The sequence below is a fragment of the Lethenteron reissneri genome, chromosome 6 (genome assembly GCF_015708825.2).
Source record: "Lethenteron reissneri isolate LAM-NWPU_2019-01 chromosome 6, ASM1570882v1, whole genome shotgun sequence".
NCBI lineage: Eukaryota > Metazoa > Chordata > Hyperoartia > Petromyzontiformes > Petromyzontidae > Lethenteron > Lethenteron reissneri.
This window is the reverse complement of record NC_083784.1, coordinates 7,892,472-7,918,837: the sequence shown is the minus strand read 5'-3', so window position 1 is coordinate 7,918,837 and position 26,366 is coordinate 7,892,472. Positions and strand designations below refer to the sequence as shown.

The following is a 26,366-nucleotide window of genomic DNA, read 5'->3' as shown; positions in this document are numbered from 1 at the left end:
TATCAAAATATAGTAATAGGTTTTTACCCTTTTATCTGGTACAAAAACTGACACCTTTATACAAGGGATCATGTTTGCAATAACCACAACACAAGCAGTCAAAATGCAAACAAAAAGAAACAACTCTAATGATGATAATGATATGCACTGTCCTTGAAGTTGATTGGTCCACACCCGAGACAGCTTTTCTTAGAGCCTAGTCTCCATTGGTGTCAGACCAGATGATGCCTTTGCATTTTGACTGCTTGTGTTGTGGTTATTGCAAACATGATCCCTTGTATAAAGGTGTCAGTTTTTGTACCAGATAAAAGGGTAAAAACCTATTACTATAACTCAACAATGTCGCACTCTGCACTGCACGCAGCGTTGAATGCTTGACGTTTCTGTGCAGTGCCTTGAGATGGGGTTGCATTTAGACGCTCAGTGAATCCGCATTGTATTGTATCATATCATTGTAGTGTGCTTTCGCTAAGTTGTCCCCACCTGAAGAAGGACGCTTGTGTTGCGCCCGAAACGTCGTGATTTATTTGATTTTAAGTTTTTTACCTACGTGACTTTACCGAAAAAACCAAAGAGTATGAATCCTTGCAGTCACGAAAACTTCAAATCTAGAATTAGCACAATGTTGTATTGTAATATTGTATTGTGCTACAATATAAATTATATTGTATGCACATTGTATTGTGCTACAATATACATTATATTCTTAATTTGAAGCTTTCGTGACTGCAGGAATCCATACTCTTTGGTTCTTTCGGTAAAGTCACGTAGGTATAACGTGACTTTACTGAAAGAACCAACGAGTATACATTATATTGTATGCACTTTGTATTGTGCTACACTGCAATATGTATTGTATCATAACTGAATACATTGCAATGTGAATGAAAGTGTAGTGCGTGAATTAGACGCAGCCTTGTACTCGGAGGCAACACAACGGGTAACTCTTTAACAGGATTGTAACATAGGGTGGTGACCACCACGGCTAACTACGCTAATACTTGTGGCTCTTCTGTCACCGGACCCGGACAGCCAACGTGCTGCCTGGTCCACACGTGGAGACCGAGGATGGAGGATGGCGACTTCATTACTTCATTGGTAAAGATTGTTTTGATTCAGATATAAGAAAGAATAGTTGCCTTATATATTTATTATAATTAAAATTACTTTCCTAATTCATGGTATATTAGTATAATTGGATTATAAAATATATTATATTACAAAGCATTGTACATTGTTATTCTTTGGGATCTTTCGGTAAAGTCACGTAGATAGGTTCAAAGAAAATCACAAAAAACTATGACGTTTCGATCGCAACATAAGCGGTCATCATCAGGAAAAGGGAGCTTAGCTTCTAAAGACAACTGTTTATAAGGGTTTGAAATGGACATAGCCCAAATGTCAGCAGCCAATGTTAATGTAGGTGGTGGGCAGCGACTGCGGCGGTGGTGGGTTTTCCACCAATCAAAGGGCTGCCAGTTAAAAATTTGCATGTTAATGTGAGTGATTAGCATGTTAATGGGAGATCGCTGAGCAGCAACCGTGAGGATGGTGCGCGAGGTGGCTGTGTTAGTGTGAGAAATTTAATCTGATAATTGGGTTTTTACCCTTTTATCTGGCAACAAAACTGACACCTTTTTTACGAGGAGTCATGTTTGCATAGACGACAATACCTGCAGTCATAATGCAAACAAAAAACATAACTCTGATAATGTATGCACTGTCCTTGAAGTTGATTGGTCCACACCCGAGACAGCTTTCCTTAGAGCCTAGTCTCACATGGTGTTGGACCAATTTAATCTGTTAATGTAAAAAATCAGAGCCGAAAATAACAACTAACATCGGAAGGTGGTAGGATGGGAACATCACAGGCAGTTATGACTTAAACTGGTCAATAACGTCCTTCTAATGATTGCTCAGTTTGTATCCATCTTCTCGGTTGAAATTGTGTCTGTGTCTATATATATGGATGGCTTCATGAACGAATCTTTGTTGATAGCCAGTGGGTTTGCAAAGTACCTTTGTCTTAGAGAAATCAATTTCGTGTGAGCCCACTGCATTAAAACAATGATCAGCTACGGCCGATGTATTGGTCCTACCGTGTTTCAGATCTGCCTCATGTTCACGAACACGGTCCGAGACATGTCGCTTAGTTTCCCCAATGTAACTACTGCCGCAGACACAGCTTAGTTTCTAGACACCGGGGTATTGCACGTCAGGGATCACATCCTTCACAGATGGGATCAGATCACACATTTTATGTACTGTGTTAAATCGAACCTGGATCTTGTGTTTGCTCATGATTTTGGAAATCTTTTTGGTGACCCCAGCTATGTATGGCAAGGTGATGGTTTTGATTGGGTCCTCAGATGGTTCTTTCCCAACGGTTGGGGTGATAGCTTTATGGATTGTGTGGTCTGAATATCCATTCATCTTGAGGGCTTGGTAAACGTATTCCAGTTCACTAGCTAGATGATGATGGTCGGAAATACATCGAGCTCTATGGTGTAGAGTATTATTGAGGGAATTCTTCTGGGATGGATGGTGGCGGGAGTCAGGTTTTAGGTAGGCATCCATATGGGTGGCTTTCCTGTAAACAGTGTCCTATTGAGCCATCTGGTCTCTTTTCGATTAAAACATCCAAGAATGGTAACTTGCCATCCTTTTCCACCTCCATGGCGAATTTGATGGCTGGGTGTATGGAATTGATGTGATTGAGGATTTGGTTGACTTTCGGTGTACTTTCGGTTTCGGCCAAAAGTAAATGTTTTACTTTCGGTCTGGTTTCGGTTTGGGCCGAAACTGATATTGACTTTCGGTCGTCATTCGTCAACCGAACATCTATTTTGAGAATATAATGCGAGTGCTATGTCTATCACTCTGCCTATCGGCTGGTCAGTCGGCGCTAGGCAATCCTATGCGATAGGCTGCAAACACACACACGTCAGCAGCAGCAGCTTGGGAGCGAGGTTACAGCCGCAACCACGGTCTGCTAATGTATATACGACCGGTCAACAGCCGGCAGGCCATCTGGCTGAATGTGGAAAAACTGTTGTTTCTTACTCTTAGATTTTTTTACCTACAACATCCGTTTGTTTGAATATAATTACTAAGTAAGTAACACACAAAGATTTGATATTTAGCGACTCTTACTACAGGCTCTGAATGATTAGTTCTAGATTTATTTTTAATTAAAGTAGCTATGGATCATGACATATTTCATAAATCTTGTGTTTGGTAACTTTGGTTATTTCCCTTTCTGTTTCGGTCTCGGTCGAAAGTGTAGTTAAACTTTCGGTTTTGGCTGAAAGTAAATTTTTTACTTTCGGTTTCAGTCGGCCTTTAATTACGTTTTACAGAACTAAATGGGAGGGGGGGGTCACAAAACACCACCCTGTACAATGTGCATTGCATTTGTAACCTGTGTGGTTATGTACTTGTTAAATAGTGCATATGTTCACGCTTCAGTAAGGAGAACCTCCTTAATTTTCTTTTGAACATTTTTGAAAAAGTGCTGCGCAATTGTGTTATCAATTTATTAATTAATTATCCATTTTTCTATCAATATTAATGCTTTAATATGTTCTTGTAACATTTATTAAAGTTGTGTGTCTAAATATAAACTGTTTTTATGGTGAAAAAGGTAAACTTCCGATCGTTTTGGAACAAATTAAGCATTTAGCACGGATTTTCTATATTTGATTAACGGTAATTTCAATTAACGATGGTTTTACTGGAATAAATTTATATCGTTAACAGAGGGACCACTGTAATAATTGTATCTTAATACATTGCAATGCACAGTGCAACACAAAGCACCATACACACTGTGTTGGAAGACACTATAATGCGATGTACGATATGGAATGTGCATTGTGTTGTGTACACAGTATAATGCTGTGGCACAACATGCGCAAACGCCGTGACAAAGCCGTGACAAAGTTGTACTTTGGGGGTGAGAGCTGCTCCTCCAGGAACTCCTCAATCTTGTTCACGTCGGTCTTCACTTCGCCGTTGAACGTCAGGAACGGAGGGTGCGTGCCAGGTGCCAGGTTCTGTAGTTCCGGTGGCTTCCTGTGACAACATTCCCACAAGTAGAGTGTGTCAGACTTACGAACGATTGAACGCAAGGACGCCCCGGTAAACATGCGACGCTGGGCCAATGGTTGGTTGGCATGTGGCTGGGACCATTGGAACAATGTCGGCGCAATGTTGTTCCAATGTTCCATGATTACTCGGACATTGTGAGTCCTTGCCATGTGCATTCATATCCAGTTGTTTTTAAGAGAGAGTGGTAATTCATCAGCGTAATCCAGAGCGCAGTAGGCCAGGCGAAATGATGCATCAGATGGGAATGTGAGTTCTGTATCGATGTGCCAAAGACACCCACCAAGGTGAGTGGGATCACACTGGTACTTTGAGGAGGTAGTACAAACAACATGTTTCATGATCCATCTTCACAAACTTTGAGTGGTGTCCCTTGTACGTAAGTTTGTTTTCCCCAGACACTCCGATTTCCTCCGGTACACCGATGGACTGAAATTGTACTTCATAAAAACACCCGATACAGTGATCTCCTGCAAAGTACACCTTGTGATACAGCAATGCTTCTCTCACTTAAACAAACTAGAATTTCGGAGGCCTATGGCCGCCTTATTCTAGCTCCCGCAGAGGGCTTCTCAGCGCTACGCACCTCGCCCATCGCCCCCACTGATGTCCTCTTCCCCCCCCCCCCATGTGTGCAGATACTACTGACTAGTGCATGTGTAGAGGTGTTACAGAGGGGGTGTTGTAGAGTTGTTACGGATGGGAAACAAACACACTGGGCGTGGCTATGTCTGTACGCGAGGAGGTGCTTACAGCGACGTCCGCACCGTTCAGCCTGGGGGGCTGACACGGAGCTGGGATCCCCCGCGGCCCCACCCCTCAGGGGGGGAGTTGCTATATAAGGCGGTGAGCCGGAGGGCTCGGGGCAGTGTGTGTTCAGCTTTAATCAGTGAAGAAAGAAGATCTGCTAGATAGGCCCTGGGACTCCCCTGGATCGCTGTCCTTCTCAGGGCCGACCAGGGCGAGCCAGTGGCGTGGCCCCGAGAGCCCAGAGCCGATGCTCTTGTCAGAGCCGGTCTGGGGACTCAGTGTGCCGTAATCCCAGCTTAACCAGGGCTGGGTTAGCTAGCCTCCCCTAGCCCGGTAGTGGAGGACCTAGGAGTAGGCTAGCTGTGACCTAGAGAGTTGACCTCCCAGTTAGACGGGTGAAGGGGCTGATACCCCTTCCAGTGTTGTACATCCCGGCCTGTTCTGTACTTGGTACTTAATAAATAAGTGTGCCTCCAACTACGTCGTCCAAGTCTTCTTGAACCACACTACATATGTAGGGTGTGTAGCCATATAATAGTCAGTAGATAGTAGATAATACTGACTTGTGTATGTAGGCATATATAGAGGCAGTAGATAGTAAATACTACTGACCCTATTGTATGCAAGGTGTGTAGGCATATAATAGTCAGTAGATACTACTGACTATTGTATGTAGTGTGTGTAGGCATATATAGTCAGTAGATAGTAGATACTACTGACTTGTATGTAGAGGGTCTAGGCATGTATGCCTACATATACAATTGACTATTGTATGTAGGGTGTGTAGGCATAGAGTCAGTAGATAGTATATATTATTGACTGTTGTATGCAGGGTGTGTAGCCATATATGCCTACAGATACTGTTGACTATTGTATGTAAGGGGGTCCACTTTCTATAACTTTGTAACTCAGGCCTTCTGAAAGGCTCTTATAATTTAGTCGACGGACAAACGGACCGCTGGGCTTTCAAAATCGATCAATTACCATGATTCATAATAGATTTTTGGTTCAGATCCTCGACCCGACGCAGCCAATTAATAAAATTGTCACGTGAATACACGTGTCAGTTTATGACTGCTTCAGCACCACGGGTTTGTTGTCAGATTATTGAAAATGTCCTCCAGTCGCGGGGCTTAAATAGGTAGTGTGACGTCATCAATGTGCGCCCACACACGCGTTTTACCCGCGAAATCGGACCCAAATATCAATCGTGGATCAATTTGGTTTCGAAAGCCCGCGTGTTGAAAATAAATTACCACGTTCTCTTACTGTAGTGTCACATCATGTTTTTAAAACGACTACGACATTATGTATGTATGTTGAACTTCTTTCACACCCTACGTAGCCAACCGTGCTAGTCATTAAATCAAATCATAGCGACTGGGTAGCGCTTGGAATACCGAGGAGAAAAATCAACCCCACGCGGTGCGCACATCCGTACGCGCGAACTCATGCGACGTGTGGTCAACAAGAGTAGATCGAGCGGTGTCGTGAGCACGCCTGCCAACTAACCGCACAGGGGTCAGCAAAGGTGACGCGAGCGTTTCCTCAGGAAAGCGCACAACGCCCCCACAAATATGCTGCGAGCACAGTGGGGCACACACATCACCTCTAATACCAAATGCCACGGATGTTACTTTGATTCCAGGAAACCCATACGCCCACCACAGTCCACCCATCAAACCCTCCACATACGTTTATGGATACAGCGTTTAAACGCACACTTATGTGTGGCCACTGTCAGTCCACTGCATGAGCGTACGTATGCATGTTGAATTTCTTTTGCACCGTACGAAACCAACTGTGCTCATCAGAGGTGTGGGACCTGTCGTAGGCAGCTATTTGACCTAACTGTTGTCGACTGCCAGCAGTTGAAACCAGGGTTCTTAGCGCAGTGCACCAACCACTGCTCCACCGCTCCCCACTGCCACACACATCGAAGATAGCTGCAGTTCACACTGCCAATGGAAAGTGAGCCTCCATGAAATGTCAGTCTTCTGTCAACACAGGCTCTTATGTTGCTGGTGTTTTCCATTCGCGACGCATGGGCCACCGCTACAAAATAGATTTCTCTGTGTTGACGATAGGCGATTGCGTCAATCCATAATAAGTAGCCGCTTGTGCACGCAGCAATGAGCCCATAAAACACTACCCCCATCACCCAAGGGGTAATGGAAAGGGGGTCAATCTCAGTGTGTTTCAGATGAAAAATAATCAAAATGCAGTTTCTTCTCCTTTAACGCAGTAGTTGCATTCCTGAAGAACACCGCATTATGGAAAAATCGCGTGATAATGAATAATATGTAATGTAGGGTAAAGCAGAGCCCGCGACAACACGTACGATGCCTACGCAGGCTGAACAGAGACTGAGGCGCGTGAGTAGCATCTAGAAGCATCCAGCAGCATCCCACTGCCTTGCGTGATGCTACGCCGAGGCAGCCGTACAACCGCTTATTCCTACTCATGCCATATATATCCAATTCACATCCGTGTTATCAAAAATGTATTCCCTAATACATCCATCGCGTTATCAATCAATCCGCATGATAAAAATGCGGCGTTAGAGGAGAACAGACTGTACATGTATCGCTTCACAATACAATCTACCAACATCGTAAACACACTTATTGTACTATGCACTCTAGAGGACTCTCATTTATAACAGTTTTCTGAGACAGATTGCGTAATTAAAACATGTGTCATGCACTCTCCACCAGCTGACACAGCCCAATTAAACACATTCCTGTGGAGGGAGCTGGTAGGAACGTTGGGTTGCTCGGTCAATGGCCAGGGTCAACGGCGGCGTGGTGTATTCCGCAAATATGCCCGACTGTGAGGGCGGGCACAAGCCGGCGTGAGTAGGTTAAACGTTGAGTTTTATAAGGGCACCACGGGGTGACCAGCCCCTCCCCACCCAGCCCCACCCGTCCCATTTTTGGATGCACGACGGACGGACAGATACAATAATCCACTGTGGGCTGGTGTAACCAGGAGGTTCCTACCAGTATAAAGTTGTTACTTGAACAAACGTGGCCAAGTTGTTACTGCTTCAGCACTCCCCAGTGTGTCATGTTGCAGAGCAATCCACACATTTAACAATTTGGTACAATGTTTCACTGGCAGTTACAACCAGCATCGTCGCCAGAATTTTTGAATTGTGAGAAGGGGTGAGGTTTAAGACATGCAATTACTTATGCAATCCGACGCAAAAAATCAAGTAATGAATCGTACAATCGGTCGCGAAAGGCGAAGTGTTAAAACTAAATTTCGATTTAAAGCTTTCGTGACTGCAGGGATTCATATTCTTGGTTCTTTCGGTAAAGTCACGTAGAAGGGAAATAATAAAATAATAAAAATAAAACGTAATGTATAAAATTCTCACGACGTTTCGGCCACAACGCAAGCAGCCGTCCTCAGGTGAAGAAACAGAGCTGTCGGAAAGACAGCGTCTTAGTGAACACTGCTAAGCTTGGCAGCGTATTTACTTTGTCAAGGCTCTCTCCTCCTTCCACCCAGCTTAAAATACTGCTGCCAAGCTTAGCAGTGTTCATTCAGACGCTGTCTTTCCGACAGCTCTGTTTCTTCACCTGAGAATGGCTGCTTGCGTTGTGGCCGAAACGTCCTGAGAATTTGATAATGTTTTATATTTCTTATTTTATTATTTCCCTTCTACGTGACTTTACCGAAAAAACCAAGAATATGTTCAAACTAACTTTATTTTTTGGATCGTGTCTCCCTTCTTTCGTATATGGCACGAGGGGAAGCGTCAGTTTTGAAACGCGCGCTAATTGAATGCTCGGTGTATTAGATCAATCCAAGGGGGCAGTAGAGGCTGTGTGGATGGCGCAATCATCTTCCTTTCATCGTTCCCCACGGAGATTCGATATCCTTATTGCAAGGCCGCTCTGAATATCTCGGTAACCTAGTGACCGTAATTATTTTTTACATTTCCTACAGCTGTTTACCACGCGTTATATCATTATGAGATTGTATTTTTTCTCTCTCCTTTTGCAAACGGCTGGATGAATAAGCAACCAATAAGGCGGCTATTCATGCCCAGATGAGCTTATATCCAGAAAACGTCTTCAGCTGATGTGTGTGGCGGCATTGCTCCAATGCCTCGATTGCATGTCCAGAGTTCACAGTGGGTCACTATATCACCTCCGATGAACACGGCTGGCTACATACGGTGCGAAAGAAGTTCAACATAATAAAATAATAAAAATAAAACATAATAAAATTATTCTCACGACGTTTCGGCCACAGCGCAAGCAGCCGTCCTCAGGTCTGAATGGATTCAGATGCTGTCTTTCCGACAGACCTGTTCTTCACCTGAGGACACCTGAGGACGGCTGCTTGCGTTGTGGCCGAAACGTCGTGAGAATTATTTTATTATGTTTTATTTTTATTCTTTTATTGTTTCCCTTCTACGTGACTTTACCGAAAGAACCAAGAAGATGAATCCCTGCAGTCACGAAAGCTTTAAATCGAAAGTTCAACATACATACACATGCTCAATTGTTGGTTCTGTAAGGCCAGGAAATCGATACTGTAATCTTTAAGAGCCCTGAAAAGACAGTTACACCCTGCAAGGGGCATTATTATGATGCATTTATTGTTTTGTAGTGCTCCCAAGATAACGTCTGTGACTCAGTTGGACTCACTACAGCTTACTCAGGAAAGCCTCACCAGGTTTCACGCTCCGCAGTCACGCTTGGAGGGTCCGGCCAAGTTTCCGTCGCAGGGGGTAACACTTGCTCTGTGTGGTCCCAACTGAGAACTTTGCAGGTAATTTTTCGGCACTGAGATATTGGGCTGTAAACGGTTACATTGCATACTCTCCCTAGAACTCGGTTCCCTTTCTTCACTCTCCCTCGTTATGTCACTAATCAACCAAAACACAGCTTTCTTGCATCTGTACCTAACCTTTTCTGGCACGGTATTGTTTGAATTTTTTTTACGATTCAACTTTAAAGACCTCGTTTGTTGTGCAACGTTCCTTAAGGATCCCCCGTAACTCGTTCTCAGCAATATTGGTGATTTTTGTTTTTGTTGCTGCTGCTGCTGCTGCTACTGCTGCTGTGCTCAAGCACTGAGGATCTAATGTAAAAAATAGCCAGGCATCTGGCTAAACGGGACCATCCACGTAACCGTAAACTCAAAACACTATTCCGTTGGTAAGGACGTAGGCTTGCTCCAACACTTCAAGTGGAGAGAACAGTGCCGTTTTTGCCATTGCTATCCAGTGGAGTTGATGCATGTGATGACATTCGTGTTACCCATGTTGATGCTGCGTGTTCAAAGCCATCTTCCAAAAGATGGGTCTCCATATTAATATATTATCTAGAAGATTTGTTTAAATCTAAATGTTCAGAATGTATGTGTAGTGACGTAAATGGAGTCACTATTGCGCTTAGCGCCAGCTGCTGCCACAAGATTGGAACTGTGCGTCTTGAGTCTCTCTCTGGCACCAGAGTTGGTATGGCATGAAAGTGCGCCCTAGGGGGCATGGTTCTGGTGACGGTCAGAGAGAGGGCAAGTAACGACGTGACAGTCTGGGTGAACCAGAAGAGGGCACGTGACCGGGACAGGGTAGCGAGGGGGCCCAAAAGGGGGCTCGAGGGACACGTGGTGCTTGGTCGAGAACCTCCTGGTAAGAGCCAGAAGGGGGCGTGACCAAAGGCGGAGCGAGGCCACGCTCGGCGGTATAAAAGGGAAGTCCCGAGAGCGATCGCGGCTGTCTTCTGGAATCAGCCCGCCATGCTATGTCTCCTCGATCTTCGGTCTTCGGTCGTCACGTTTGGCATCGTGGGTCAGGCAGGACGTTCCTGGCCTGACCCGGTTATGTAGTTACCCTGTTGGGGTCTAGTTAACTATCGTTGTGTGTTATGTAGTTACTCTGTTGGGGTTGTTCTATAAACGTGTTGCCTCCAAGTTAAAGTGTGTGTCTCCGTTAGATACGCTACATATGTATGTTGAACTTCTTTCGCACTGTATGTAGCCTACCGTGCTAATCGGATGTACGGGGGATGGACAAAAAACTAATCACAAAAAGCTGATGTAAAGAAATGAGTGTTCAATCTAGATTCTGATTTAAAAGTGAATAGCTCCAATGGCTTCCTAATATCGGAAAGAAGAGTGATCCTGAACACGTTTCTCTTTCCTAATTTCAACGCTGCGTGTTCATAATCACCTTCCAAAAGATGGCTCACCATAGCAATACATTGTTTCCCAGAAGATTTGTTTTAATCTTATTGTTCGGAATTATATTCTTGATTATGTCTCTCTTTCCCCGTGGTGGTACATGTTGTTTAAGTCGTTTATTGTGAAAATTCGGTCACAGTTCCTATGATCACTGTTTCATTGCTTTCATGGCTTTATTTTGGTGATTTTCGAAAAGTTTTTTGGTTTGGCCATGTTTGTTTGTTGTAGTACAGAGTTAGACTGATGGCCTTAATCTAAGTTGTCTTGTGGTTGTTGTTGTTGTTGTTTGACTTGCATCCCACTGGTATTTTTGCAGTGTTAGTGTACGGTGCTTTTTCTGCAATATTTTGCTGTCTTTTCTTGGATTTTCTGTTTGCACATAGTCACTTTAAGATGTTTTCTTGTTCATGTTTTTGTTTTTTGTTTGTTGCGGTTGCACCCGATTCAAGAGCCGAATGGCTCACAGGGCTATACCTAATAAATGAACTTGAACTTGACGCTGCGTGAAGGTGACGGTCTGTAGCGATGCTGTCTTCCCCAGGTTCGTAAACGTATTTTTTTTTTAAGCGCCCAAAACGTTGTTGTGCGTCTCACATCCCGTGGCGTTTTATAATCCGGAGATCACGATTGTGATGCATATCACGGGGGTCTTGGTCGTCCACATCGCAGTAAACAACTGTGCGCTGAAACTACCGGACTGCTGTCAGAATAGGACCGATGAGTCGGCAGTAGTGTCCCGGTGGCGAGCACGCTGAACGCGAGGCTATTGAGCTGCCCTTTGTGTGGTGTCACTCGGGGGGGGGGTGAGGGGGGCGACCGCGGAGTGGAATTGCACAGAGGCAGCGAAATTTCAGCGTCAGGGGCCGATCGTGCCACGCTGCGGGATTATGGAACGTTGCTGAACTCCGAGTAACTGCACGATGGGACCACGGACGCCGAAATGCACTAATTTACACAAACTTGTTATTCTAATTGTCACGCTGATTGAGGCACTAATTAATGCATTCCACACTGGGGGCCGACAAATGGCCGACCTCACTCGGTTCATTTGTTTGGCTAAAACTAAAACAAAAATGCTGGAGACCATCCCTTGCCATCTTTGTGATAATTGACAGTGATCATTAAATGAGGAATTTTACAAGTAGGCCCACATTCATAAATCATCGCATGACCTAGTTCCCACTGCTGAATTATCGCACACCGCGTAACAATGCTCACACATCAAGTGCTTCTCGCTGAAAACCAGGTCTCTTTAGGGCTCCGCAATGTAAAGAGTCCTCTGATAATTACAGGCAACACATAAAAAATAAAAATTCCAACAGCTATTATTTATATTCTTGTTTCTTTCGGTAAAGTCACGTAGAAGTGAATATATATATAAAACAATAAAATTATCACGACGTTTCGACTGCAACACAAGCAATCATCATCATTTCACACCTGATGATGATTGCTTACGTTGCAGTCGAAACGTCGTGAGAATTTTATTGTTTCATAAATATATATTGTATTATTTCCCTTCTACGTGGCTTTACCGAAATAACCAAGAATATGAATCCCTGCAGTCACGAAAGCTTTAAATCAAAATTGAGCTATTATTTAGTTTAACACGTAGGCTTTCGCGTAAATATGAATGTGTCGTTAAACCCGCCACCACCCGACAAAGCCAATGATTAAGGTTTGTCACGTGCACAACACATTCCAATTCGTTGCTAGTTCAGCACACCGGTGTGTTGTAGAGTAAAGCAATTATTTAAGCGCATCGTTTGGGTGATACATTGCACAAGCACCAATCACAATAAACACTTAACAATAAAACTCAACACACATTCCTCAGTAACACTGTGGCTTTACATTGAAAATGAATAAGCTTATTGTATGATTTATTGTTTCATTTTTAAGGCAGCGTTCATGACAAATGTATCGAGTTGGTTTAACGCGTAGGCTTTCGCGACCAAAATCATCCTTAATATGTTTTTTTTTGGGTTAGATCGCATAAATATATAAATGCGTCGTTAATACCCACCACCACCCGACACAGCCAACTAGTAAGGGTTGTCACGTAAACAGAACGTGCCAATTCGTCACTAGTACAGCACACCGGTGTGTTGGAGAGCCAAGCCACAACATTTACAATCTGAGTACGACGTTTCGCCAGTAATTACAACTGAGGAAGAGGGGCTCTACAAATCACTGGAATAAAATCGATACAATTACACAGCAATCAGCTGATAATGTATTTAATAAAACTAACACTTCCCAAATTAACACATTTGCTAGACTGACTAACAAACAACTCTCAACTAAAAATGAAAATTTTATAAACCAAACGGTTATCAACATGACTAACTTTGAATTATCCAGCGATATGGTTTCAGGCCCGTCTAAAGGTTGTTGCCCCACGTACAATCCCTGTCGATGAGATAATTTCTGAAGTGGAATCAGCAGTTAGACATCTCCCCCATAATAAAGCTGAGATGACTCGGCACGAGGTTGCCAAACTTATTGAGAACAGCAAATTGTCAAAAAACAAATATTAACTTCAGTGAAGCAAAAGCCTTCAGAGAATTGAGAGCAAATAAAGATATAAAAATTATTGCTGCTGATAAGGGCCGATCGACTGTTGTGATGCCCCGTGAGGATTACGATAATAGATTTACTCGATGAAGGTACCTACCTTAAAATTAAACCAGACCCAACCAGCACCTTGCAATGTAAAACAACGGCAATCATTGCCAAGTCATCAATTCCCAAGGAAGAGCAATACCTGATCAAACCAAGGGCATCAAAACCACCAAGACTACCAACAATTCACAAACCTGACGTCCCATTAAGACCCATAGTACAATAGGCTCTGCCACGTACTAATTAGCACAATACGTAATGAATAAAAATACAGCCCTACATCGGTAGGACCTCTTCGTTCATCAAAAACCATGAACATCTCGTAAATATAATTAAAGATATTAGGCTTAACCTTAATCATATTCTCGTAAATTTTTATGCGACTTCTCTGTTCACGAGGGTTCCGGTCAACGAGTCAATTAAATTACCGACACTGGTAATGAACAAAGGTTTAGCCAAAGATATCCCAAGACTAGTTGAACACTGTCTAAAGAACACCTACTTCTTGTAGCAAGGTGACTTCTATAAACAAAAGAAAGGAGCAGCAATGGGCTCTCCTTTGTTTCCTGTGATAGCGAATTTGTACATGGAAGATTTTGAAAAAAATTTACCCGTAAAAACAAAGTTTTTCACTCTAAATCCTTTATATGCGTGGCGGCTAGAGTCCTCTCGTTCTCTGGCTTGAGATGGCTGACACCTATGGGTCAAATGATTGTCTGCCAGCATTAAGCAATTGGTAATTACATTTTTTTCCCCCTAAACAGTGTAAAATTTTGGAAAAAAATTTTCACGAAAATTAATTGTCACGCACGAGTCTGTGTGGAAAATGTCAGCTCGATTGGATCACGGGAAGTGGGTTAAAAAACGACAGAAAGATTTGCACGGTCGTAAGCAAGCAAGCAAGCACGCAAGCACGCAAGCAAGCAAGCAAGCGAACTTAATATAAAGGATTTAAAAAGCAATAGCTTCAAGCACACTAAAACCATCTGCTTGGTTTAGATATGTGGATGACACATTGTTGGTCTGGCCACACGGCAAAGATACACTGAACGCATTTCTAAATCATCTCAACTCGCAAACCCCATTCATCCAGTTCACCATGGAAGTGGAAGCTGACAGAACTCTACCATTTTTGGATATTCTGCTCGGACGGGGTCGAAATAGTAAAAAAACACACAGTGTTTACCGAAGGAAAACGCATACTGACGCTTATCTGCTCTTATCAAGACGTGCATTCATCGAGCTAAGGAAGTGTCAGATGGTGACAGTCTGAGAAGTGGAACTGATCTTCTTAAAGAAGTGCTGCAAATGAACGGTTACAATGATGCACAAATCAACATGGCATTGACTACCAAAACCAAATCAAATGACAAGAGCATTGAAATGACCCAAGTAATGAAAACGATCAAAATACCGTACATTGCAGGAGTAACTGATAAACTAGCCAGATGTTTGGAAAAACAAAACATCCGAGTCAGATTTGGCACGGTACATACAATACGGAAATTAATATCTGGTACAACAGATGTATTACCGAAGCTATCAACAGAAGGTGTGTACAGAATTAACTGCACGTGTGGAAAATGTTATGTTGGACAAACAGGACGAATGATCAGCACGAGCAACTGGTCTGCCAGCGCACGCTGTCCGCAGGCCCTCTCGACACGGTCGGTACCTTTTGATGTCCACTGTGGTGACGTTGAAGACGACGCCCTTCAGCCAGAGGATCATGAAGAGGCGCTGAGAAAAAGGGCAATTTCCAATGCTCTCTCCATCGCTCCCCGCCTGCAAGACACAGAACCCACACAGTGGCCGTCTCAGTGTTGATGCTTCGGAATGCAAAAATTCAGAGATTCGTCGAACAGCGGCGATTGTTTAAACTAGAAGAAACATTTTCTTCAAGTTCAGTGAAAAAAACACGAAATATTTCGAGAGCTGCAATGTATGCGAATAGAGGATGGTACTTTATGAATAATGTCAAACCATATTTTTGTGATCAACACTTGGAGAACAGCGCACAGCACAATGATTTTTAATGCCGCATTACGAATCGTTGTTGGGCTTTTAGGCGTTCACCGTTGATCGAAAATAATTAGCTGTGTTTCTTTTACTTTGCTATTCTAATGTCGTGAGCCACGAAGCGGTCCTTAAAGAGCCGCAGTCGGCTCCTGGAGCCGCAAGTTGCCGGCCCCTGTGGTCTAAGCTCACGATCCGTGCCACAATCCGTGCCACGATCCGTGCCACGATCCGTGCCACAATCCGTGCCACGATCCGTGCCACGATCCGTGCCACGATCCGTGCCACAATCCGTCAGGGGCTTTGCCCACAGCAGCCTCTTTTAAATCGAGGCCTAAGGCCCATTTCTGCAATTTAGCCTTACGATTTTATTCTGCTATCTTACGATAATTTTACTATTTTATTCATGTTTCCTTATACCTGTTAACTCATGCGGTTTACTCCGTATTCTTGTACAGGGAAATTGAGTTTTCAGGTCCATACAGCGTACAGCCGTTTCAATACAGGGAAAAAACACGTTTTGTTTTTGTCAAATTTTTGTTTCTTCCTTGTGATGGGACTTTGTAGGTTGAACGTTGAGATATATAAGGGCACGGGGTGACCAATGAGGTCTGAATTGGTCTGTAATAAGGTAAGGCACTGATAAGGGGTTGACTGGCGTGTTTTTTTCTCGTTATGTATTTAATCATCATTATAGTTGTTGTTTTCGTGAGTGTTCTTACGACATTTATCGTTGTAAATGTTTTTAGTGGCCTGGAACCGTGTGGCAAGAAACGGCACTCTATAAATAAAGATTATTATTCTTGATTGAAGTTTCAAAGGTGCGCTGATTTTGGGAGGTGTTTGTCATGGGTTTAACGTGAGCCCTTGCAGTCAATAAATGCTGCTATTATTAGCAAAATGTAAAAAAAAACAATTCTTGAACCGCAACCCTGAGTCGTGACAATTCATGACACTTGCGTACCAGGTGAAGCAATACACCACTCATGCGTGTAATGGGTTTTCACCATGACAAGCACATGTAGGAAGTGCGAAATATTAACCTTAAAAGAGAGTCGAGAATTACTGCGGAAAAGCAGAACAAACATTGCAATGAGGACACTGAACAGCCATTAACACGTGTAGATATATAATCAGCATCATCATTATGTTTTGCCATCGTTAACATATGCCAAGTGCTGTGTCCTGTGGTGTGTTAGCTCAGGATAGCCACACAAAGGTCCAGACACAGTGTCAGAGGGGTACATTAAAGTTCTTCTCAATCCACTGCTGGATGAAGGCCTTCCAAAGCCACCGACACCTCTCACAATCCTGCGATGCCGCGGTCCATGACAGCGAGCGCCTGCGCGTGATCTCATTTCATCGCTCCGTTTCCCCAGTCCACGTCATCTCCCATTCCTTCGCTGGCACTTCGCTATTATTGTTGGCCATCGTCCGTTCGATACGTCCTGCCCAAGCCCACTTTACTTTCGTTAAAGGTTTCGATGATTGTTATTTACCCACTGCTGTTCTCCAATCCACGTGTTTATTTCTCTGCCTGTCTCTCAGAGTAATTCCCAGCCTGCATTTCAACAACGTGCACGCCTTTTAGATATTGTTCTATATTTCTCTCTCATTACCACATTTTGAACCGAATAAAACCTTTTACCTGTGGTACCCGATGGGAAAGGGAGTCAATGAGAGTATCAAATAGGAAGAAGGAAAGAGTGCGAGGCAAGAAGGGGAGAAGGGGAGGAGGGGGAGAAGGGATCAACACGTCCAAGATGTTGGGGATGAGAGGGTGATGATGAGAGGGGAGGGGCAGCCTTGTCCCTGTGAAAACAGGCACTCCTCCGTGCAGCTCACTTGTGTATGCTCATTCATTCTCTCTCCATCTCGGAGAGGGGAGGGATTCAGAGTTGGGATGGCCACACCTGGGAAGCTTGAGCTGAGTTAGCTACATAAATGTCAACGCATCTTCTTGGTTCTTTCGGTAAAGTCACGTAGAAGGGAAATAATAAAATAATAAAAATAAAACATAATAAATTATTTAAAATTTTTAAATTTTAAAATAAAACATAATAAAAAATGTTATATTTGTATTAGTTAATTATTTCCCTTCTTCTAAAATAATAAAAAATAAAACCTGAGGACGGCTACTTGCGTTGTGGCTGAAACGTCGTGAGAATTATTTTATTATGTTTATTTTATTTTATTTTTTATTTCCCTTCTACGTGACTTTACCGAAAGAACCAAGAAGATGAATCCCTGCAGTCATGAAAGCTTTAAATCGAAATGTCAACGCATCTTTTAGCTATTATGGGATATTCTCCAACCTGGCCGATAAACCCACCGTCATATTATTGGTTATTTCGGTAAAGTCACGTAGAAGGGAAATAAAAAAATAAAAAATATATAAAACAATAAAAATTCTCACGACGTTTCAAGAACATTTTCTTGCTGTGGCTTTCACACCTGATGATGATTGCTTGTGTTGCAGTCGAAACGTCGTGATAATTTGTATTGTTTAATATTTGAATGACCTCATTCAGACGCTGTCTCCCCGACAGACCTGATCTTCACCTGAGGACGGCTGCTTGCATTGTGGCTGAAACGTCGTGATAATTATTTTATTATGTTTTATTTTTATTATTTTATTATTTCCATTCTACGTGACTTTACCGAAAGAACCAAGAAGATCAACTTAATTAAATCACGACGTTTCGGAGGCAACACAAGCCTCCCTCATCAGGTGTAAAAATGCACAGCAAAATAACTGTTTTACCTACGTGACTTTACCGAAAAAAACAAAAGAGTATGAATCCTTGCAGTCACGAAAGCTTCAAATCTAGAATCGCAGAACCCCTCCATAGATGTCCCTCAAGAGGCTCTTTCGCGCAGCCAGTTGCACTTTTTTCAGCAGCACAGCGACCGGTCGACTTTTACGCTCGATGCGTTCAAAGGACAAGGTTCAGAGGTCACCGCAGCCAAAGCTGTTGAAGTCACCACAACTTGCCAGCGCTTCCTTCCTGTAAGTTGCATTATATATATTCCCCACAGTCACTCAGGTGAATGTGCATCCCTGCAAATGACTTGCTCACTCCAGCAAGTGGCAGAAGGGCCTCCCCTACCCCTCCACATTGGCCGGAGGTCTTGGAGGAGGTAGGAGAACCCATATTTTACACCACCACACGCGGTGCACCCCATTTACCCTGGGGGGTGGATTTAACGTAACGTCGCACCGTTGTTTGAACTTGCTGCGCCGGGAGATTGAATGGAACCCGGCGACCTATGGATCTCAAGTTCAGTGGCGCCAACCGTTGCGTGAATGCGCGAGGACGTGCGTTCATCTGAGAGGTGAGAGCTGGGAATGTTTAAAACCTGGCTCTGTGGTCTCCACGCGAGAGCTATAAGAACCCGCTGAGCATCAAAGGCACAATCCTGAGTTTGATTTTCATTAACATCACCAGCAGGATTGCTGGGGGCTCAACTGACCTCTTGCCCCTTCGGTGGGGCATACTCAGAGTAACATTCATCGCAGGAAGCATTTTCCGAATTCAATTGTTCGACAATAAAGTGGGGCCACGGACGGAGATTGTGTTACTGGCAAACAGAACTCATAAGTGATGGAAAATAAGAATAGGTTTGACCAAATTCTGGCAATAAAATCAGAGGCGTTATGATGTTCAAACGCCAAATAGATACCTTTTTCAAGGCAGTTAGTCTGCATTAACCACACATGCTTGTGACGAAACCTATTATGTTTCATCATTATTGATAGACCTCATAAGGCAACTACCAGAAGGCATTCAAGTATCGGAAGCAATCTGACCACCGTTATTACCCTTTAGTAAAAACCCTGCACCACAATGAAGGCCATTTATAAGGCCCCCACACAAAACGCACGATTCAAATCGTTCACACAGAGTGCCTCTGTCACATTACGAGTCGTCCGATCATTTCTCATATGCATCTGATGGACTTTTTACTATTGAAAGGAATACCCCCTCCCCCACTCCCTCACCCATAAATGTATTTCTCAATGAGAATTTTTTTTTCTCCTTTAACATTTTCTTACTCCCAACCATTTCTTAGCTCTGTATTTTCCCAGTCTCATCTGACCGATCAGTCAGTCATATACTAAAACTGAAATAAAGATAATATATCGATTTCAAATTGTGAAAACGAAACTAAAACAAAATCTTAAATCCCGCCGATGTCAACTTGTCACCGCCGCTTTACGTTAAGGGGCCGTCCCTAAATGACGTCACGCGATTTTGGGCGATTTTTGACCCCCCCCTCCCCATCGTCACACAGCGTCACAAAAAGTCAGACCCCCCCCTCAAATATGACGTCACAAAGCTCTGCCCCCCCCCCCAAATAAAACATGCCATTGTAGTGCGTATTTAATGTGGCGCTGCACTCTGATGTTGTAGGAGAAAACATTTATTAAAAAGTCCATTTAATTAAGTAGAACGTGTTGTCTATATTTATTTAAAGTTGCGCATTTTGATGTGACGTCACATTTCTCAACCCCCCCCTCCCTTCGTCACACATCGTCACAAATGTCTTAACCCCCCCCCCCACTAGGTGCGTGACGTCATTTATGGACGGCCCCTAAAGAGTCAAAGCCACGAATGGAGAGCGGCTCCCGACTCGAATGCGAGTGTGCGGAAAGGTGCACGCTCGTCTCCTCTACACATCCCCCGCGCCAGCGATGGCATTCCAGGTGCCCATCACAGGAACCAGTCGCTAAAACAAAAACGACTGTCGGCATTCCACACTGGTGTTCGATCGATCCTGCCGATGATTGAGTGGATGAGTTGACCCCAAAAAGGTCATTTGAACTCGCGACTTCCCCGCTCTGTGAGTTAATTGCTCTACGCACGGCACCACGTGGCTGACCTTCGTACGTATGTACGTTTAACTTCTTTCGCACCGTACGTGGTCAATCGTGCTATTCGGAGGTGCAGGGGAAGGACAACAAACTAAACACATAAATCAGTTAAAAAGAAATTAGTTTTCAATCTAGATTTAAAAGTGTCATAGCTCCCAGTGGCTTTCTAACATCGGAAGGAAGAGCGTTCCAGACGACCGCAGAAGCGCATCTGAAAGTGTGTGAAGCGGTGAGCGTCTCAACTTATGGTTTAGAGTGGCAGAAAACACCTCACCTGCATTATGCAACTGCACCACACCACATTAGCAACTTGATAAATAAAATATGAGCGAGAATGAATAAACAATCAACTTCCATTGTGCATCGTCATAAAGTAATCTCTCTCTGTGAGCCAAGCACTTTCTCAAAGACGTTGGCCACCAAGGCCTTCCTGCCACTCAGCTCTGTCCGTGATATTTACCCATCAACTTTGCACTGGATGCTACTCTCAGTTGCATCCATTTGTACACATTCGTTCGAGTTGCTTATGCAACTTCATTGAGCCGTCTTCCCCGGGGTTCCCTTTGGTACCTCGAATGTTCCCAGTCAGAACACATTTACACTCACTCTCTTGTTTCCTCACTACTCGTCCAAGCAATCTAACTCGCCTTTCTACGATTATACGTCAGATTATTAGATGCTACGGGAAAGTAAGACGCAGCCCGAATAAGTAGCACCTGAATCTCGACTTAAAGCTTTCATAACTGCAGGAATTCATATTCTTTTGGGTCTCTCGGTAAAGTCACGTAGATAGGTTCAAAGAAAATAACAACAAAATATTTTAAAAACTACGACGTTTCGATCGCAACACAAGAGCGGGTTTGCTTCTAAAGAAGAAGCTCACCCCCTCTTCCTGATGACGAGTGCTTGTGTTGCGATCGAAACGTCGTAGTTTTTATTTATTTACTTTTAAGTGGGCCCATAAGTTCACAAAGACAAAGATCCCCCGTATAGCCTTAACAAATTGTTGGAGAAAGTGCTGTTCGTGAGCACCTATGAAGGCCGGCACAGCACACGAGGGGGTGGGTGGCCAGCACCACGCCCGGCCGCCTTTGTCTCCCCAATGGCGATGTTTTTACACACCTCACCAGATACACATTTGATGTTGAGTCGACCTAGGGGAGGCCCAGAACCGGTTCAGATAATAATCGTCACTGGTGTCAGCCGTGAGCGGGAATCGAACCCGGATCGCCGGGTTTGTTAGCGTGGCGCACTGGCCACTACACTACCCGCTCCCCATAAGTTCAGAAAACACACACACACACGCAGGCATGAATTGCAAACCTACAAAAATACGAGAGCTTGTAAGCATACACACGCGCATATGTCGGGCTGCAGATTTCAGCGTGCGCGTGTTAATTAAAAGCAGAGCTGAATCGCCACTATTCCACACTCGCATGAATGCCCGCTCCTGTTCGTCACGTGGCACGAGCGACGTTTCGAACCGAATCCACTCCTCTCTGTGAAATAACGAGAAGCCCAATTGGGCCAGAAAACGAACGCAGTTTCGCTAAAAAACAAACTCGCTACATGGCATTTAACACGAACAACTTCTAAGAAGGTTTGCATGCTCTCATATTGCACCGACATGTGCACGTCTAACCACCCACAGGCTGGCCACCGCGGTGCTGGAGACCTTCTTTGAAGGACGCTGATGACGACTGGGGAAGAAAGCCGCCGCTTGCAGGCGATTTCGTAAAAAAATAAAAACACGTTTTCTCCTTCCAGGACGTGTGGCCAGCGTGGACGAGTTTGAGGCCTCTTCTGCCAGCAGCGCTGCGCCTCTTCCACCAAAATGAACACGCCGGTGTAAAGCGAACGTGGCCTGCGTACTGCTAATAGGCGCTTTCCCGTTTTCTGCTGAAGGTGCAAAGCCCACACTCTTTGGTTCTGTTTTAAAACAGTCTGCTGCCTCAGCAGCAGGCCGCGCTTTACCACCTGATGACGGACGCTTGTTTTGTGCCCGAAACGTCGTGATTTATTGTATTTTTCGATTTAAAGCTTTCGTGACTGCAGGGATTCATCTTCTTGGTTCTTTCGGTAAAGTCACGTAGAAGGGAAATAAAAAATAAAATAAAATAAACATAATAAAATAATTCTCACGACGTTTCAGCCACAACGCAAGTAGCCGTCCTCAGGTGAAGAACAGGTCTGTCGGAAAGACAGCGTCTGAATGAACACCACCAGGCTTGGAAGCGTATATTTAAGCTGGGTTGGAGGGGGAACAGCGCCTTGACAAAGTCACGTAGGTATTTTCTACCTACGTGACTTTACCAAAAGAACCAAAGAGTATGGATCCCTGCAGTCACGAAAGACTCAAATCAAGTACAAACCCCAGTCGACCCGCGACATTGGACCAACGTTGGCAAGTGGACGGAACCACTGGACCAACATTGGCTCAACGTTTGTCCAACATTGGCCCCTATCGTCAAGGGGTAACGGCTTCCACTTGCCATTTGGGCGCTTCACCGATGCACGCCGAACGATCGCATCCTGCCGATGCGTTTCGTTTTTCAGGCTCTATCTATACAGGCGATCCACTGCACAGGCAAACAAAGACAAAGATCCCCCCGTGTAGCCTCAACACACTGTTGAGGCAAGTGCTGTTAGCGAGCAGCACCTGTGAAGGCCGGCACGGCACACGCCTTTGTCTCCCCAGTGGCGATGTTTACACACAGCACCAGGTACTCATTTGAGGCCGAGTCTACCTTGGGGAGGCGCAAGACCGGTTCAAATAATCGTCGCTGGTGTTGGTGGACGTGAGCGGGAAATCGAACTTGGGTCGCCGGGTTCGTAATGTGGCGCGCTGACCTCTGCACCACCGCTCCCCACTACCACAGGTACACACACAGTGATGCACACACACACAGTGATGCACACATACACAGTAATGCACACACACACAGTGATGCACGCACACACAGTGATGCACACACACACAGTGATGCACACAAAAACAGTGATGCACACACACACAGTGATGCACACACACACATTGATGCACACACACACAGCGATGCACACACACACACAGTGATGCACACACACACACAGTGATGCACACACACAGTGATGCACACACACACAGTGATGCACAAAGACAAAGATCCCCCCTCTAGCCTTAACAGACTGTTGCGGCAAGTGCTGTTAGCGAGCACCTATGAAGGCCGGCTCAACACACGAGGGGGTGGGGTGGCCAACACCACGCCCGGCCGCCTTTGTTTCCCTAGTGGCGATGCTCACACATCGCGCCAAGTACTCATTCGTGGCTGAGTCGACCTAGGGGAAACCCAGGACCGGTTCAAATAATCGTCACTGGTGTTGGCCGTGAGCGGCAATGGAACTCGGGTCGCCAGGCTCGTAGCGCAGTGCGCTAACCGCTACACCACCGCTCCCCACTATGCACACACACACGCACAGTGACACACACACACACGGTGCAACCCGTGCCACGGCTGGGATGGCGCAAGCACGCGTGGGCAGTCACACGCACACACGCCACGAATTTGCGCAACCCTCCCCAACTGTGACTCTGATGGGCTCCGGGTCAGAGACCTTGCAACGGATCGTTCGTCGCTTTAACAGTGACACCGCGTCACAACAGCGTACACCAATTGACGTTGATTTCTATACACGTGACGTACGCTGATTGTGTTTTTCAATCTACTGCTGGATGAGGGCACCCCCCCCCCGATGCCGTGCGGGTCTTTGTGGGTAATTTGAGCGCACTTTGCGACACTCGTCACTGAGGGTGAGAGCGTAGAAGTACAGCGCGACGATTTGATGTAACAGCACGCAATGTGTCCATCGCACGCACAAAGAGAGTCGGGTGATTCTAAACGACAAAAAAAACACCGGGCAGTCTCGTTCTCTGGAGATGGTGGTGTGGACAAGGCTGGGAGCTGTCGTATAATGCAATGCACAGCTCTGTGTGCGTGTAAAATCGTGCTTGTCTATGACTGAGTGTGATCGTTTTGTTGTACCGTACTTCCATGCTTTATATTTAATTATTTGCGACTTGCTTCACTTTTCTCTATCTTGCTCTTGTATCATTTATTTATTTTGTGTTGTTACTTGCTGACCCCCCCTCCCCTCCCCAAGCTAGGACATCTGTGAAAAATCGCTTCGCGGCTCGTAAGGTTGCTCCAGGATAAATAAAGATTCAGCTCCACTGTATAAATATACGCCATGTAAGTTACAGATTTCAAATGGATTATTTTTGTCGACAGGTATCGTCACGTGTTTGCTATGTGCCGTCAATTGACACCCTGTGCACACCCGTACAAATGAGGTGTTTCCATCTCGAAGGATATTTCCAGATGCAATATATACGGGGACTCCTCTGCTTACGAACATTCGACTTACGACTTTCAGAGATACGAACAAACCTGTCCGTATGTCCGGTTGCCTTTTCGGACCGAGATTTGCAAGTTCAACCGCCGCGCAAAAGATGACGGTAGTGGCATCTACATCTGCAGAATCTGAAGAACCAGTGGCCTCTACATCTGCAGAACGCGAAGAACCAGTGGCATCTACATCTGCAGAACGCGAAGAACCAGTGGCATCTACATCTGCAGAACGCGAAGAACCAGTGGCATCTACATCTGCAGAACATGAAGAACCAGTGGCATCTACATCTGCTGAACGTGAAGAACCAGTGGCATCTACATCTGCAGAACGTGAAGAACCAGTGGCATCTACATCTGCTGAACGTGAAGTACGAGTGGCATCTTCAGAACATGAAGAACCAGTGGCATCTACATCTACAGGAGATGAAACAACTGTTAAAAAGCCATTCCCCGTGTTTAGTGTACATGCCGTACAACGTGTTTGAAATCGACAGGAGTAAAGTTGGACTTCCGAACAAATCGACTTACGAACAGACCTCGAGAACCAAACTAGTTCGTAAGTAGAGGAGTCCCTGCACATTTTAAACAAATAAAACATTAAAATAGCTCCGGGTGATGTTGTCACAGGCACCTCTGCTCATGATACCTCCAACAAATCGTAGTCGACGTGAGGGCCAATTACTGCACTTCCTATTCATATACATTGCACGTTATTGGTTAACAGAAACCTCCTGGCTCATGGGATCGTTAAGACCGCCGTACATTCCGTGGGCGGAGTGGTAGCGCAGCGGTTAGCGCACACTGCGCCGACGAACCAAGTCACCGCCCGAGTGAGATTCCTGGCTCACGTGGTGGTGGCGAGTGTTTCCGCGAACTCGTCCCGAGGACTCCCCGAACCGTTCACCAATCCGCACTCGCCAGCGTGGTGAAGTACGGTCAAACAAAGCCCCCTTCTCCACAACTGGCAGCAAAGGGCTGTATAAATATAAATGTGCCCCAGCTATCACCGAGGCGGAAATATTCGAATCTTGAATAAAATCACGACCATTTGCCACAGCTATCACAGCTGTGATGCTACTTTGTTCCTTTTTTGTAAATGCGGTTATTAGCCATTGCGGTACAATTAAATGGCCCATAGCACCGGGGTCAATAGGTCATCATGCCGAATGCCACAAAGGCCACCTGCACCTCCGGTTAGCACGGTTGGCTAGCTACATACGGTGCGAAAGAAGTTCCACATGCATACATACATACATACATCACGAAGGATAGGCGCTGTAAAACTATTTTTTAAATACCGTTGTGTTGTATGAACCCAATGACTGGAAGTGCAGAATCGAGGTTAAGATTCCGGTTAATCGCTGCATTGATTCATTGACAAGCGAATCACGGATCTGAGT

General features: G+C 44.8%; 1 protein-coding gene across 2 annotated transcripts in view; it reads right to left on the bottom strand.

Annotated features, from left to right (window-relative positions):
• Positions 1-26,366, bottom strand: part of LOC133354507 (chloride intracellular channel protein 5-like) — a 91,418-nt gene that overhangs the window by 7,233 nt on the left and 57,819 nt on the right. For both annotated transcript variants that reach the window (XM_061571400.1, XM_061571410.1), the window contains exons 2-3: positions 15,362-15,471; positions 3,949-4,074 (exon numbers count right to left, since the gene is read on the bottom strand). In XM_061571400.1, coding sequence (XP_061427384.1) covers positions 3,949-4,074; positions 15,362-15,471 — 236 coding nt within the window. The remainder of the gene's footprint in view (positions 1-3,948; positions 4,075-15,361; positions 15,472-26,366) is intronic.